The sequence below is a fragment of the Amblyomma americanum genome, chromosome 7 (assembly GCF_052857255.1).
Source record: "Amblyomma americanum isolate KBUSLIRL-KWMA chromosome 7, ASM5285725v1, whole genome shotgun sequence".
NCBI classification, from domain to species: domain Eukaryota; kingdom Metazoa; phylum Arthropoda; class Arachnida; order Ixodida; family Ixodidae; genus Amblyomma; species Amblyomma americanum.
Genome location: NC_135503.1, coordinates 166,470,583 through 166,481,993, shown reverse-complemented (window position 1 = coordinate 166,481,993; position 11,411 = coordinate 166,470,583). Strand labels below are relative to the sequence as shown.

At 44.9% G+C, this 11,411-nt stretch overlaps 2 protein-coding genes across 2 annotated transcripts; both read left to right on the top strand.

Moving 5' to 3' along the window:
• Positions 1-2,640: 2,640 nt before the first annotated feature.
• LOC144097575 (uncharacterized) lies at positions 2,641-4,729 on the top strand. The gene is made up of 7 exons (XM_077630248.1): positions 2,641-2,708; positions 2,780-2,872; positions 2,953-3,063; positions 3,120-3,191; positions 3,253-3,345; positions 3,407-4,434; positions 4,496-4,729. Exons 2-6 carry the CDS (start codon positions 2,816-2,818, stop codon positions 3,848-3,850), a joined length of 777 nt encoding a protein of 258 aa, XP_077486374.1. The 5' UTR covers positions 2,641-2,708; positions 2,780-2,815; the 3' UTR covers positions 3,851-4,434; positions 4,496-4,729.
• Positions 4,730-4,806: 77 nt separating this feature from the next.
• LOC144098212 (uncharacterized) lies at positions 4,807-6,840 on the top strand. Its single transcript, XM_077630711.1, has 2 exons — positions 4,807-5,045; positions 6,063-6,840. The coding sequence occupies exons 1-2, from the start codon at positions 4,837-4,839 to the stop codon at positions 6,838-6,840; spliced, it is 987 nt and encodes a 328-aa protein (XP_077486837.1). The 5' UTR covers positions 4,807-4,836.
• The last annotated feature ends 4,571 nt before the right edge of the window (positions 6,841-11,411 follow it).

Sequence of the window (11,411 nt, the reverse complement as noted above, 5' to 3'; positions counted from 1 at the left end):
TGAAGAACCCAAGCTCTGAAAGTTCCAATTAAAGTGTTCTAACCAATTTATGTCTGTTTAGCTTATTAGTTGAAACAAAATAAAAGACAATAATGCGTGAAAAAATGGCGCAAAAATGTGACCCCCTCTATTATTTGATGAGTGGGTTCTTCAGTTATATACTATGAATGAGGAAACATTTGATACACAAAGATAAGGATGATTCAATACAGACGGATGAATAGCCTGCACAGAAAACCTTTTTTGAGGAACAGCGAAATATTGTCATGTGCTTCTTTCTTGAAGTGCATTGAACCTTGCTGTGAATGTCGTATCTTCAAAGATTTGCAAATAGCTGCGTGGACCAAGCTCACTTTGGGATTTATGATGGTTCCACTGTTTGGATAAACATACTCATATGTTACCTTGGCAAGCTTTTGTCCCATCGTACCTTGTGAATGCTTTGATTGTGTTGGCAGATTACTAATATTGTTGGCAGCTGTGTAGACGAGTCCTGCTGATGCTAACCTGACTGTTTGGATAAACATTCACGTGTTGGCTTCGATAAATCATGTCTTTCTGCTGCTTATGAACATCTTGTGCCATATGATTTGTTCTTGCCCTTTTGCAGTTATGTTACGAGGTATGACTCATATATGTTGACCTGGTATAAATATTTTCATACATATCTCGATTGTTCCCATATGTGTCCACTTTACTTTGTGAATATTTTGTACCATATGATCTGTTTGTGCCGTTGTGCAGTTATGCTACTACGAGTGGCTCATGTATAATGTGAATATATTCTATGGAACCCAAAGTGGGACGAGGGGGGGGGGAGTAGGCAGGCAGGCATACACTCGAGCAGCGCCATCTTGCTACTCCCATAGTTGCCTGTGCTTATTAGTTGTTTGCGCTACTGCGATTATTTTCAATACAGCTACACAGAACACATTAAAAATAGACCTCTAAAACTTTAAACATCCAAAAAATGTTAGAGCATTACGCCAAACTCTTTGTTGTTTCAAAATTTGAAATATGCAGACCTGTACAAGAGAACTTGGGAAAGTTTCGTTTTCGTTTCGTCTGCTGTAGCAGCTGTAGGTTACCGACGTATACTAGTTCATTACTACTTACAGCGTAGACTGCAGGACAGAATTAAGATACGGCCGTTTGATACGCCAAATACGCTCTGCATTACACGCCTCTCCGCCCCATGTGTCTGCTCATAGCACTCCCGAGCATACTCCACTGAGAGCGGTCTCCCTCTTTTTCGACCGTGCGTTCTAGCTACTCTTCTCACTTTGGACTCATTCACTTCCACCGCTCGGTTCGCTGTCTTTCGCACGAACGTTGCCTTCTCTGCTTGTTTTGGTTTTGGATGTCTGATTCGGTGCCGGGAAAGCGCTGCAGACGAAAGTCGTTTTCCGTGCGCACGTTGGTCGATCGTATCTCTTGCGCGCACGGCGGTCGATCGCACACAAGAATCTGGACTCTGGACCCGTCGGCAGCGTTCAGGGCGACACCCGAAACTGCCATACCAGTCGGCCGGGCGAGTAAGCCCGCCTTCGCTCGAAAGCACAAGAACACAGATAAAAACAAGAGAATACCGAGAACAGAACCGTCCGCTTATACACGCTCGCCTGTCAGTTGCTCAGTAGATGCAATAAGCACGCAGCGCGCTGTGGCTCCGCGCATCGCGATCTACCGCTTTGTCTCGCTCGTGCACAGAGCTTCAGCAGAATGCCGCCATCGTGCATCATATGCAAAACAAGATGCCAAAAGGGATCGGGAATTTCTCTTCATGTGTGAGTACTGTTCTCTGAAAAATTCGTAACGGCACTGTCGCGTGCTTTTTTTTTATTTAAGATTGTCTTGTATGCATGCAACATGCATGAAGAGAATTCGTGGAGCCTTACGTTTAGAGGTATATAGTACAGGCTTGTCATTGAAACAGTATATGAAAAGTAAGCGAAGTTGTCATTTTTTTTGTTTCAGCTTTCCTCACAACAACAAAGACTTGCTGCAAAAGTGGCTCAGCGCTATCAGGACACCATTGCCTAATTTACATATAGGGCGCAGGATCTGCTCAAGACATTTCGAGCAGTCATGCTTTTACAGCGGCCACACCAGGCACTTTTTAAAACCAGACGCAGTGCCAACGATATTCCAAAATGTACAGAGTGAGCAGGTAGGTGCAAATTGTGGTTGTGCTCTGTTTATGTCCAGTAGAACCTGCATTCAGTGTGAAACTTGTAATGCTCATTACGGGTAAGTTATAAAAACTACGCTGAGCCTAGCTGATGTCTAGAGCATTTACAGCCAAATATAAGTAAAAAGAGAAAACTATAACTTTTCAACAAAACGCTAGATATTTAAGTTACAATTAAAAATTTAGCAACTGGTATGTCAGTACAAAAGTAAAGGCAGCAATTCAACATAAAAAGAATCAAGTTTATGATAATTAAATAAAATCCGCTGTGTATCAGCAGTTCAGAGTGGTGCACTAGACGGGAGGGCTTATGCAGGAGAGACTGTGTGCCGGGCATGTCTACATTATTAAACAGAATTCTGACAGCGGTCAGTCGTGGTGTCTCACCAAGTCTGTGTGCATAGGGTGATAAGTTATAATAGAGCGAGTGCCTCAGCTCATGGTTGCAAGCACATCTTGCGGTGCTATTTCAGGACTTCAGTCTCTGCCACGTACGTCATTACAGAAACGCAAGCGGGTAAGTTTAAGTGAGCAGAAAGGCCAGTGCTTCAGACAACAAAAGTTTTATCTTAGGGCATATCCATGCAGGAGCACGCAAGCCCAGAAGCAACCAGTTCACAGACAATGTCCTCACCCTCCTCGCGAGCTCAGTTACCACTGAGAAAGTCTCCACGCTTGCAGGTAAAAGAATGAATCCGAATATTGGTGTCTCATGCATCCAATTGCTGGTGTCTCCAGTAGTGAAAATGTTCCTACTTCAGGCCATTAGTGTGAGGCCGCATCTCAGCCAACCGGTCACCTCACCTATACCCAAATCCCCCTGCAAGCACTTGCACACTCCCACAAGAAAGTCCCTACGCAAGCGAAAGCAGGTGAGATGCTGTACATAAATAGCAAGAATCTCGCGTCAAAACTGTTTCTGCTTCAGGACATGTCTGCACCACAAACCCCCAGCTCAGTAGCAGCATCACCATGGAAATCTCCACGCAAGTGCTTGCAGGTAACATGTAAAAGGCAGATGATGCACTGTCTCCTCTGACACACCTTTTCTGCCTGAGCAGACAGCTACACCAGTTTGTGCAAGTTCAAGGATGCACAGCGAGGACCAAGGTGCAACGAGCCCAGCCAAAGCAGCAGTGAAAGTGCAACATAAGGTATGCATATACAGATTATTATGGAAGCTTAGTTGCTGACACAGTATTCTATTGCCCACAGACAACACAGTCTCTGAAAAGCTCCAGCAAAAAGAAAGGAGTAAGCCACGATCACCCATACATTGCTTCACAATCTCCAAGAACTCAACTGTGGACAGTCAAGAAAAAGCTGTCTGTTGCGCGAAGAAAACTTTATTCAGCCTCACAACAGTTAAAAGAAAAAAAGAAGCGAATGATTGACCTCAAAAGCCTTCTAAATGAAATGAAAGAAAAACAACTGATTTCTCCGAATGGACAAGAAACACTGGAGGCATTTGGAGAACTGCCACGAGAGATTGTAAAAAGTTGGCGCTCTAACAAGCCCAAATCACCATCACAAAGACGATACAGTGAGAAGATGAGGAAGTTTGCCACTACACTGTATTATCAGTCTCCAAGGGCATATATGTGGCCAGCATTTTCCCAATGCCCAGCAGGCAGACCATTCGCACCTGGCTCAAAGTGATTGATGCATGGCCAGGGTTTACAAGTGAAGCTCTCAATCACATCAAAACGTTATTTGAAACAAAAAATGAACGAGAGCGGCTTCGCTGCCTGATGCTAGACGGAATGAGTATTAGGAAAAGGTGCGAGATGGACACTAAGACAGGGAAACTGATTGGCTACGTTGACTTGGGGAACAGTCAGAGTCCACTGGACACAGATGACTCCTCACTAGCTGGAGATGCTCTCGTGCTCATGGCAGTTGGCGTGGCAGCTCCATGAAAAATTCCCTTTGGATATTTCCTCAACAATGGACTCAGTGGGGAGCAACTGAGAAATATAGTTAATGAGGCCATCGAGCAGCTGACACAATGTTCGCTGAATGTCGTTGCTGTTGTATGCGATGCTCTAGCTGCTAATGTATCCATGGGCAAGCTTCTTGGCTGTCGGATCCATGAAGCCACAAGTGAGCAGTTTGCGACGGCCTTCCCCCATCACTGCAACCAATCAAGGACCGTGTCCCTGGTATTCGATGCTGCCCATGGATTAAAATTGCTCAGAAACCTCCTGGGCGATAAGAAAACACTGCACAGCAATGAATATGGAGTAAGATATTCAACTCTGATAAAGTGTGATTCACCTCTTATACATTTATTGTCTTTTGCAGTCAATCGAATGGGGCTTTATTGAAAGGCTGCAAGACCTGCAAGAAGCTGAAGGTCTTCGAGCAGCAAATAAACTCCGGAGGGCACATATTGAGTACTACAGACAAATTATGAAAGTGCGACTGGCTGCACAAACATTCAGTGCATCAGTGAGCAAAAGCCTAAAGTTTGCCAAGGAGCTTGGAATACAAAACTTCAATGGGTCCGGTGGAACCGCAGAATTTATTGCTGATGTTGATCGGTGAGTTCTGAAGTAAAATTCTCGTTTGCATAAGTAATGCAATCTTCTTTTGATGTTTCTTTCAGGGCCTTTGATACATTAAATTTGCACAGTTCAACTGCAATGGATTTCAAAGCACCGCTGCGAGCAGCAACATTCAATTTTCAGAAGCAGACGATGCTCCAACTATCTACAAAGCTCATGTCTCTGCGTCTTCCGTCTCGTGAGCTCGTATGCATCTCGGGGCGGAGAATGTCTGTCATAAGTTTGGCATTCTCGTTGAAGAGCATTGCAGAACTCGCCCAGAAGCTCTTCGATTCCACTGTTTGCAGGTAGAACTGCATATTGTGTTTCATACACTATTACTGCATGTCAATACACAAGTGCACAATCCAAATGAATGAAAACTTTCAGTGCTGCTTTATTAATAAAAAGGGTGCAAGACCGTAGGGCATTGTGCATGGTGCTGAGCCATGCAGCTGAAGGTACCTCATGCAGTTTCAAGGCAATGCGTTTTGTCCTAACTATATAGCGTATTGAAAGCACCAACAGTGAAAGCATGACAAGGTGACAATGACGGGAAAGCACCTCTAAAACATGTGCTAAAACCAATTTATAGAAATAATGCTATCCTATTAGACATGCTTACAGCATGCAGTTTTAGTCTATCGCTGAATAATTAAGGCAATAACAGAAAATACCTGCCAGTCCAAACTCTAGCCCAGTGTATTGTTGCTCATAACAAACATAGTCAAAAGTCAAGTACAGAGCCACAGTAGGACAGCACAGAGTTACAGAATAAGCATGCTGCAATTCTTGAAAGGAAATGGAGAAGAAAAGTATTTTTCATGTTGTTGCAGTTACAAATGAGGGCAGTGGAGAGTTGAGAAAGTTAGCAAAAATGCAATAAAAATGCAAAACAATCCAATCATTTTACCACTGTGGTGGAAGCATAAGTAGTAAATACCACTGTAGCAAAATATCTTAGCGTTCAATGAAAATAGAATTCAAAATGAAGCTATTAAAGTCAACAACAAAAACTGATTAAAATATAATTATCAGAAATGAAAGCAGAAGGCTCTCCAATTACCATGGCTGCAAGAAACATGATGCAAATAAGCTTAGCTGACTAAGAGTAGAATCTTATTGGCTATCAAACAAACAATTAAGCAATAACTGTGCCGTTTTGAGCACTACTAGAAACTGAACTCACTGGAATATGCTTTTCACTGTTATTTCGCTTCGTTGCATTAACAAGGAACTACGAATGGAGATATGTTTTCTTCATTCTGTTTGCCAAGGCAGGAAAACAATTGCAAATTGTCATGGTGTTTTCATTTTCATTACAGCTACATTTGCACATACCGGTTCAGTCAAGATCACTTTGAAATGTTCTTTAGCTGCATCCGCCAGAGAGGGGGATGGAACAATAACCCTTCGGCTCTGCAGTTCCGGTACGCATACAGAAGCCTACTGGTGCATGCAGATGTGCTGCCTGTGACGACCGGCAATGTTACCCCAGATTTTGAGGGAATTGCAACAGTGGCCCAGGAGCGTCTGCACAGAAGCAACGATGATGAAGCTGGCGAGTCACCAGATATGTACATTGCTATTGCCATAACTGACCATGACTACAGCAGTCTTGGCTATGGACTCACCAATTTTAGCACTGAGGTTGTGACCTACATAGGTGGTTTTATTGTGAGGGTTGTTTCAAAGAGCATAAACTGCACCTTGTGTTTAGAGATGCTTGTACAGGATGACATCGCAAGTGTCCTTATTTTCATCAGAAATAATGGAGGCGTAATCATGCCTTCAGCGCTCGTAATTCACACCCTGTGCACTGCGGAGCACATTTTCCGCTGCAGTGATGAGCAAGGGCACAAAAACGTTGACCGCTTGGTTATACAGTCCTTCCAGAAGTTCTGCCAACGACATGAGCAGAGCTTGAAGGAAGTAGAACATTATAAAGAGAACCCAGCACATGTAATTGGAGTGATCAAGTTCGTTTTGAAGAAATATGTCACTCTCAGACTGAGAGAGGAGGCTAGAAGGATAACAGAGAGGGCAAGAGGGGCATATGTTAGAGCACTGCTTACAAAGCAAATCTTGTTTCAGCATCAATAACAACCATTTCCAATTGCGCTAATCAACGTAACGACACATACATGAAGGGATCCAAAGTTAATGAACAGTCAGTGTATATGTCATAATGAGCCCCTCGATTATATCCCTTTGTCTGCCCGGCAACTTAATGACAATTATTTAGTGCAAAGCAAGGAATGAAGGAAACAGGAATAAACTAATATTAATAAACTTTTACAAGCCAAAGTCGCACTTGGGTTATGCAGCACGCTGCAGAAGAGGATTCCTCAATAATTTTGATACCTGGGGGTCTTACACATGCCGAAAATTTATTACAAAATACAGAGTACCAGCTGTTCCAACTAGCCGTATTGCATATTCTCTTAAATACTCCTGATTTTAAATTATTAAAATTTGGCATTCAACAACTGTTGATACAGTGATAGTAGTGGGGTTGCTTCACCAGTGCATTGTAGGAATGAACCTGGCCAACGTGCATGTTTATAAAGCAGTATCGCAGTGTAAAAGTCAGGACTGCGTTCCATTACCGTGCAAAGATCTCGTGTCATGCCTTATGTCAGATAAATGGCAATTATGCATGACACGCAAGGTAAATGTCTGTCGACTGTAGTAGAAGAAATAAGAATCTCTTTGTTGAAGTTCCTTAAAACACACCTTACATGTGTAATGCAACAACTCTTCACCAGTGCAATGTTCAGTGCAGAAAATGTTTCTGAAGCTAAGGTCACTGAAGTGTTCAGCAAGTACTCAAACATTTATTCGCGTTAAAGAAATGCAAAGCAGGTGCACATTTCAGCTTTTACACAGACGCCCATGTGCATTTCTGAAGGTTCTATTTTTTGGTTTTGTGGGGTTTAACGTTCCAGAGTGGCGTAGGCTATGAGGGATGCTATTTCTGAAGGGATCTGCACCAGATGCACAGTCGTGCTATAGATAACAAGTATGATGAAGAGTGACATCGAACATTTATTCCAACATTGTTCATGCAAAATCACTGTATTGATACTACTGTGATGACCCCCATAATGCGCAGGTCCACACGGGACGGAGAGGCAAAGAGACACCGTATGGCTCAGTTTAAACAAACAGGTATATTCAATAATTACACATGATTAAGATTATACATCAGAGGCTGGGGCGTCCGAGCTTACGTGCCGACGACTTCATGGGGGCGATGGAGTGGCTCCGGAGTTGGGCTCGAGCGGTTGCTGGCAGAAGCTGCACGCCGACGGGCTTCGGCGCTGAAGGCCCTCTTGGCGAACGATGTCGTCCTGAGCGTGTATGCAGTAGAATTTCAATAGTCGTCCGTTTCTTCGAGGATGGTTCACAAACCCTTCCTCTAGTGTCGTTCGGCTTGGAAGATGAACAGGAGGCGAGCTTGTAGATGATGACAGCAGAGCATAATTTTACAACATACATATACAGAGAGTTAAACTGGAAAAAGCAGAACTGAATTTACAAAAGAACAAACTTTGCACTACTTTACTCATCGACCGGGCAGGTTAGTGCCTAAGTAGCATCACATTACATGCTAAGCATGGAGCCCCAGCTCAGACTGGACTGCATCCGTTTACATGTGCTTTTAAGCACTTGATTAACAAAGGACTAAGGGCGGTCATTTCCAGTGGCCCGCCCAAAGCATCAATTCTCCAATCCAAAATAACATGCGAGATGGGGACAACCCCTTGGGTTGGGCTTAGCCTCGAACCCAGAGTCTGTTAACAATACAAACTAAATAAACAACAAAAACGCCACCACTCTCTCTCAAGTGAGAGTATACACAGGCTCTCTCTTCGGAGCTAATTCACTAGCGCCTGTCTTTCCACATTCTTGGCGAGTACTGCCTGTCCGCCATGACAGGTGTCCGTCACGGCCCTTCTGGGAATGCGCTTTTGTTCACGAGGCACGGCGGGAAGCTGTGGGTGCCTTCCCGGCGATAGCCCACGTCGAAAGGGGAAGGAGGGAAAGAATGTTGTCTTCGCGGTAGCGCATAGCGTCGGCTGTGGTACGGCGCGCTCTGGCCCGCTGACAGCTCCCTTGTCCTGGAATGTGCCCGGGAGGGCCGCACCTGGAACGGCCACGCAAATTGGGGAGGATAAAGCCTGTTTCCCCGCGGCGGCGGCGGCGGGTCCGGTTGTTCTGGTCGTCACTCAAAGAGCATGGCTGGGTAATTGATGATGCCGCTGTCACGGCGGCGGGTCCCTTCGTTCTGGTCGTCACTCAAAGTGCATGGCTGGGTAATTGATGATGCCGCTGTCATCTGGGTCTCCGTCTACGCCGCGCCGTGGAACGCGGAACCTCGCAGCACACAAGGAATGTCACACTACGTTGAACATGTTTTTTTTCCAAGTTCCCCCTAGTACTGCATCAAGGCTGCCCTGTTAGGTGTTCAGCAAATAAGAGCAGAGGTCTTGGTACTGTTTATTTTTTTTTCATCTGCATTCTTTGAGTGTGTGAAAAGATGTAAAGGTATTGAATGCTGCATTGTGTATGACTGAGACATTATTTACAAGCTATGATACTTTTATTTGTCTAGTGGGTACAACAGTAACGTCAGTGAATTTATGGCAGAAATAAAAAGCAGGCATTAACAAACATAACTGCTCAAGTTAAATGACTGTCAACTATGAAACCAGCTGTAACTTTGCAGTGGCAGGTTGTATTATAATCTGACATGCTTGTGATTGTGCAGATGCACTGGTTGTCAATTTTTTGTTTTACAGAATATGGCCCGAATTTTTGATATTTCCAAAGCTGTACGCGAGCAAACCGCATTCCAACGTTTCTCTTTACCATCATCACCTTGCACAATACTCTGTGCTCTCCGAGTGCGACTTATCCCACATGTCTCTTGCATAAAATTCTTCCATGTATGTACGCTTTGGTGCTTCGTTGCAAGCAGATTAAACCTTTCGGAACGAAGTCTGTTACAGATTTTGCGTTGTATTCAAACAGAATTCCGATCTTAACAGGCAGCGGTACAGAAGGCATGGGCTGCACTCTGTGCGAGTGTCGTCTCCCTTCTGCCTCGTCTCCTGTATGGAACACCAACGAGATCTGACCGCCGGAGAAGACAGGAGGTGACGATGGTGCAAACTTTACTAAAGGGACTCCAGGTAACGCTAAAATGCATGGGGAATGCATGTTTTATAATACCCTGTACATCAAAACAAACCTTGCTGAACCTCGCCAACAAACCTCGTTGATCTCGGCTCACACAAACACAAATCATACGTAATGAGCGGCACAAGATTCACCACCACCTGGAAGTATCTTCGTGCGCGCACCATCGCGAACATTTTGCGCATGAACTAGAAAGGAATTCAACACAGCACGTAAGCAAGCCGCAGCACCATTCCTCGTACAGCTTTTTGACGCGCACTACGAAGCGCGCGGCCATGCTGGGGGAGTTGCGAGGTTGCCAGGTTAGTACGCTGCAATTGCTGTTAACTCGTTAAACTTGGTCTAGGTCGCCTGAACCATGCAGCGAACCATGAGCGGAGTAACAATATGGGCTGCGTTCCAATACTCTAGACGTCTAACAAGACGTCTAGGAAGCAGTCTACATGTCCATGTATTGGAACCAAGGAGGTTATGAAGTTTTAATAACTTCCTTGATTGGAACTTGTCTACTGCTCACGCCGCCTCGCGGCATAATAATGTAACTAAAGCTTATAATAATAATAATAATTGGTTTTTGGTGGAAAGGAAATGGCGCAGTATCTGTCTCATATATCGTTGGACACCTGAACCGCGCCGTAAGGGAAGGGATAAAGGAGGGAGTGAAAGAAGAGAGGAACAAATAGGTCCGTAGTGGAGGGCTCCGGAATAATTTCGACCACCTGGGGATCTTTAACGTGCACTGACATCGCACAGCACACGCGCGCCTTAGCGTTTTTCCTCCATAAAAACGCAGCCGCCGCGGTCGGGTTCGAACCCGGGAACTCCGGATTAGTAGTCGAGCGCCCTAACCACTGAGCCACCGCGGCGGGGCTTATGAACAGTTGTACTACTACAGTTGTACTACTATGGAACGCAGCCATGGCTGCGTTCCAATACTCCCAAGTAGACGGCTACTTAGACGTCTAGCCGGACAGCCGCCATCTTGGGACGCGTTCCATTTCTCGGTGAAGCAGTCTCATAAGACTGCTTCGCCGAAGTCCACATTGATGCAGGCTAACATGCTGTCTAAAGATGGCGGAGCTGATGTACGCGGATGAGCGAGTCGGGCTCTTGCGGGCGTCGGACTGTACACGGAGTATAGGAAAGGAAAAACGTGAGTCATTACATTGTTATTTGGTACGCAAACTAGTGGCTAATTAATCTTCGTAGACGTGCGATTCCTAGCAGTGAATCACGCAGGAGAAAATCGTGCAGTTGAGAGTTTTGCTACAGCAGCGGACGCTGTAGGCATGTTTACGTGATCCGGCATCTGACGATGCCGGATCTTAATTAGCACCTTGATTTTAGAGAATACTCGTCGCTGTCGTTGGTTTCCTCGACGGGCGTTAAGACGGCTGGCGTGACGGTTAACAAATGTGTTCTCCTGTTGCTGTATTAGTTGCATCAACTCTTTCGCGTGCATTCTTTTT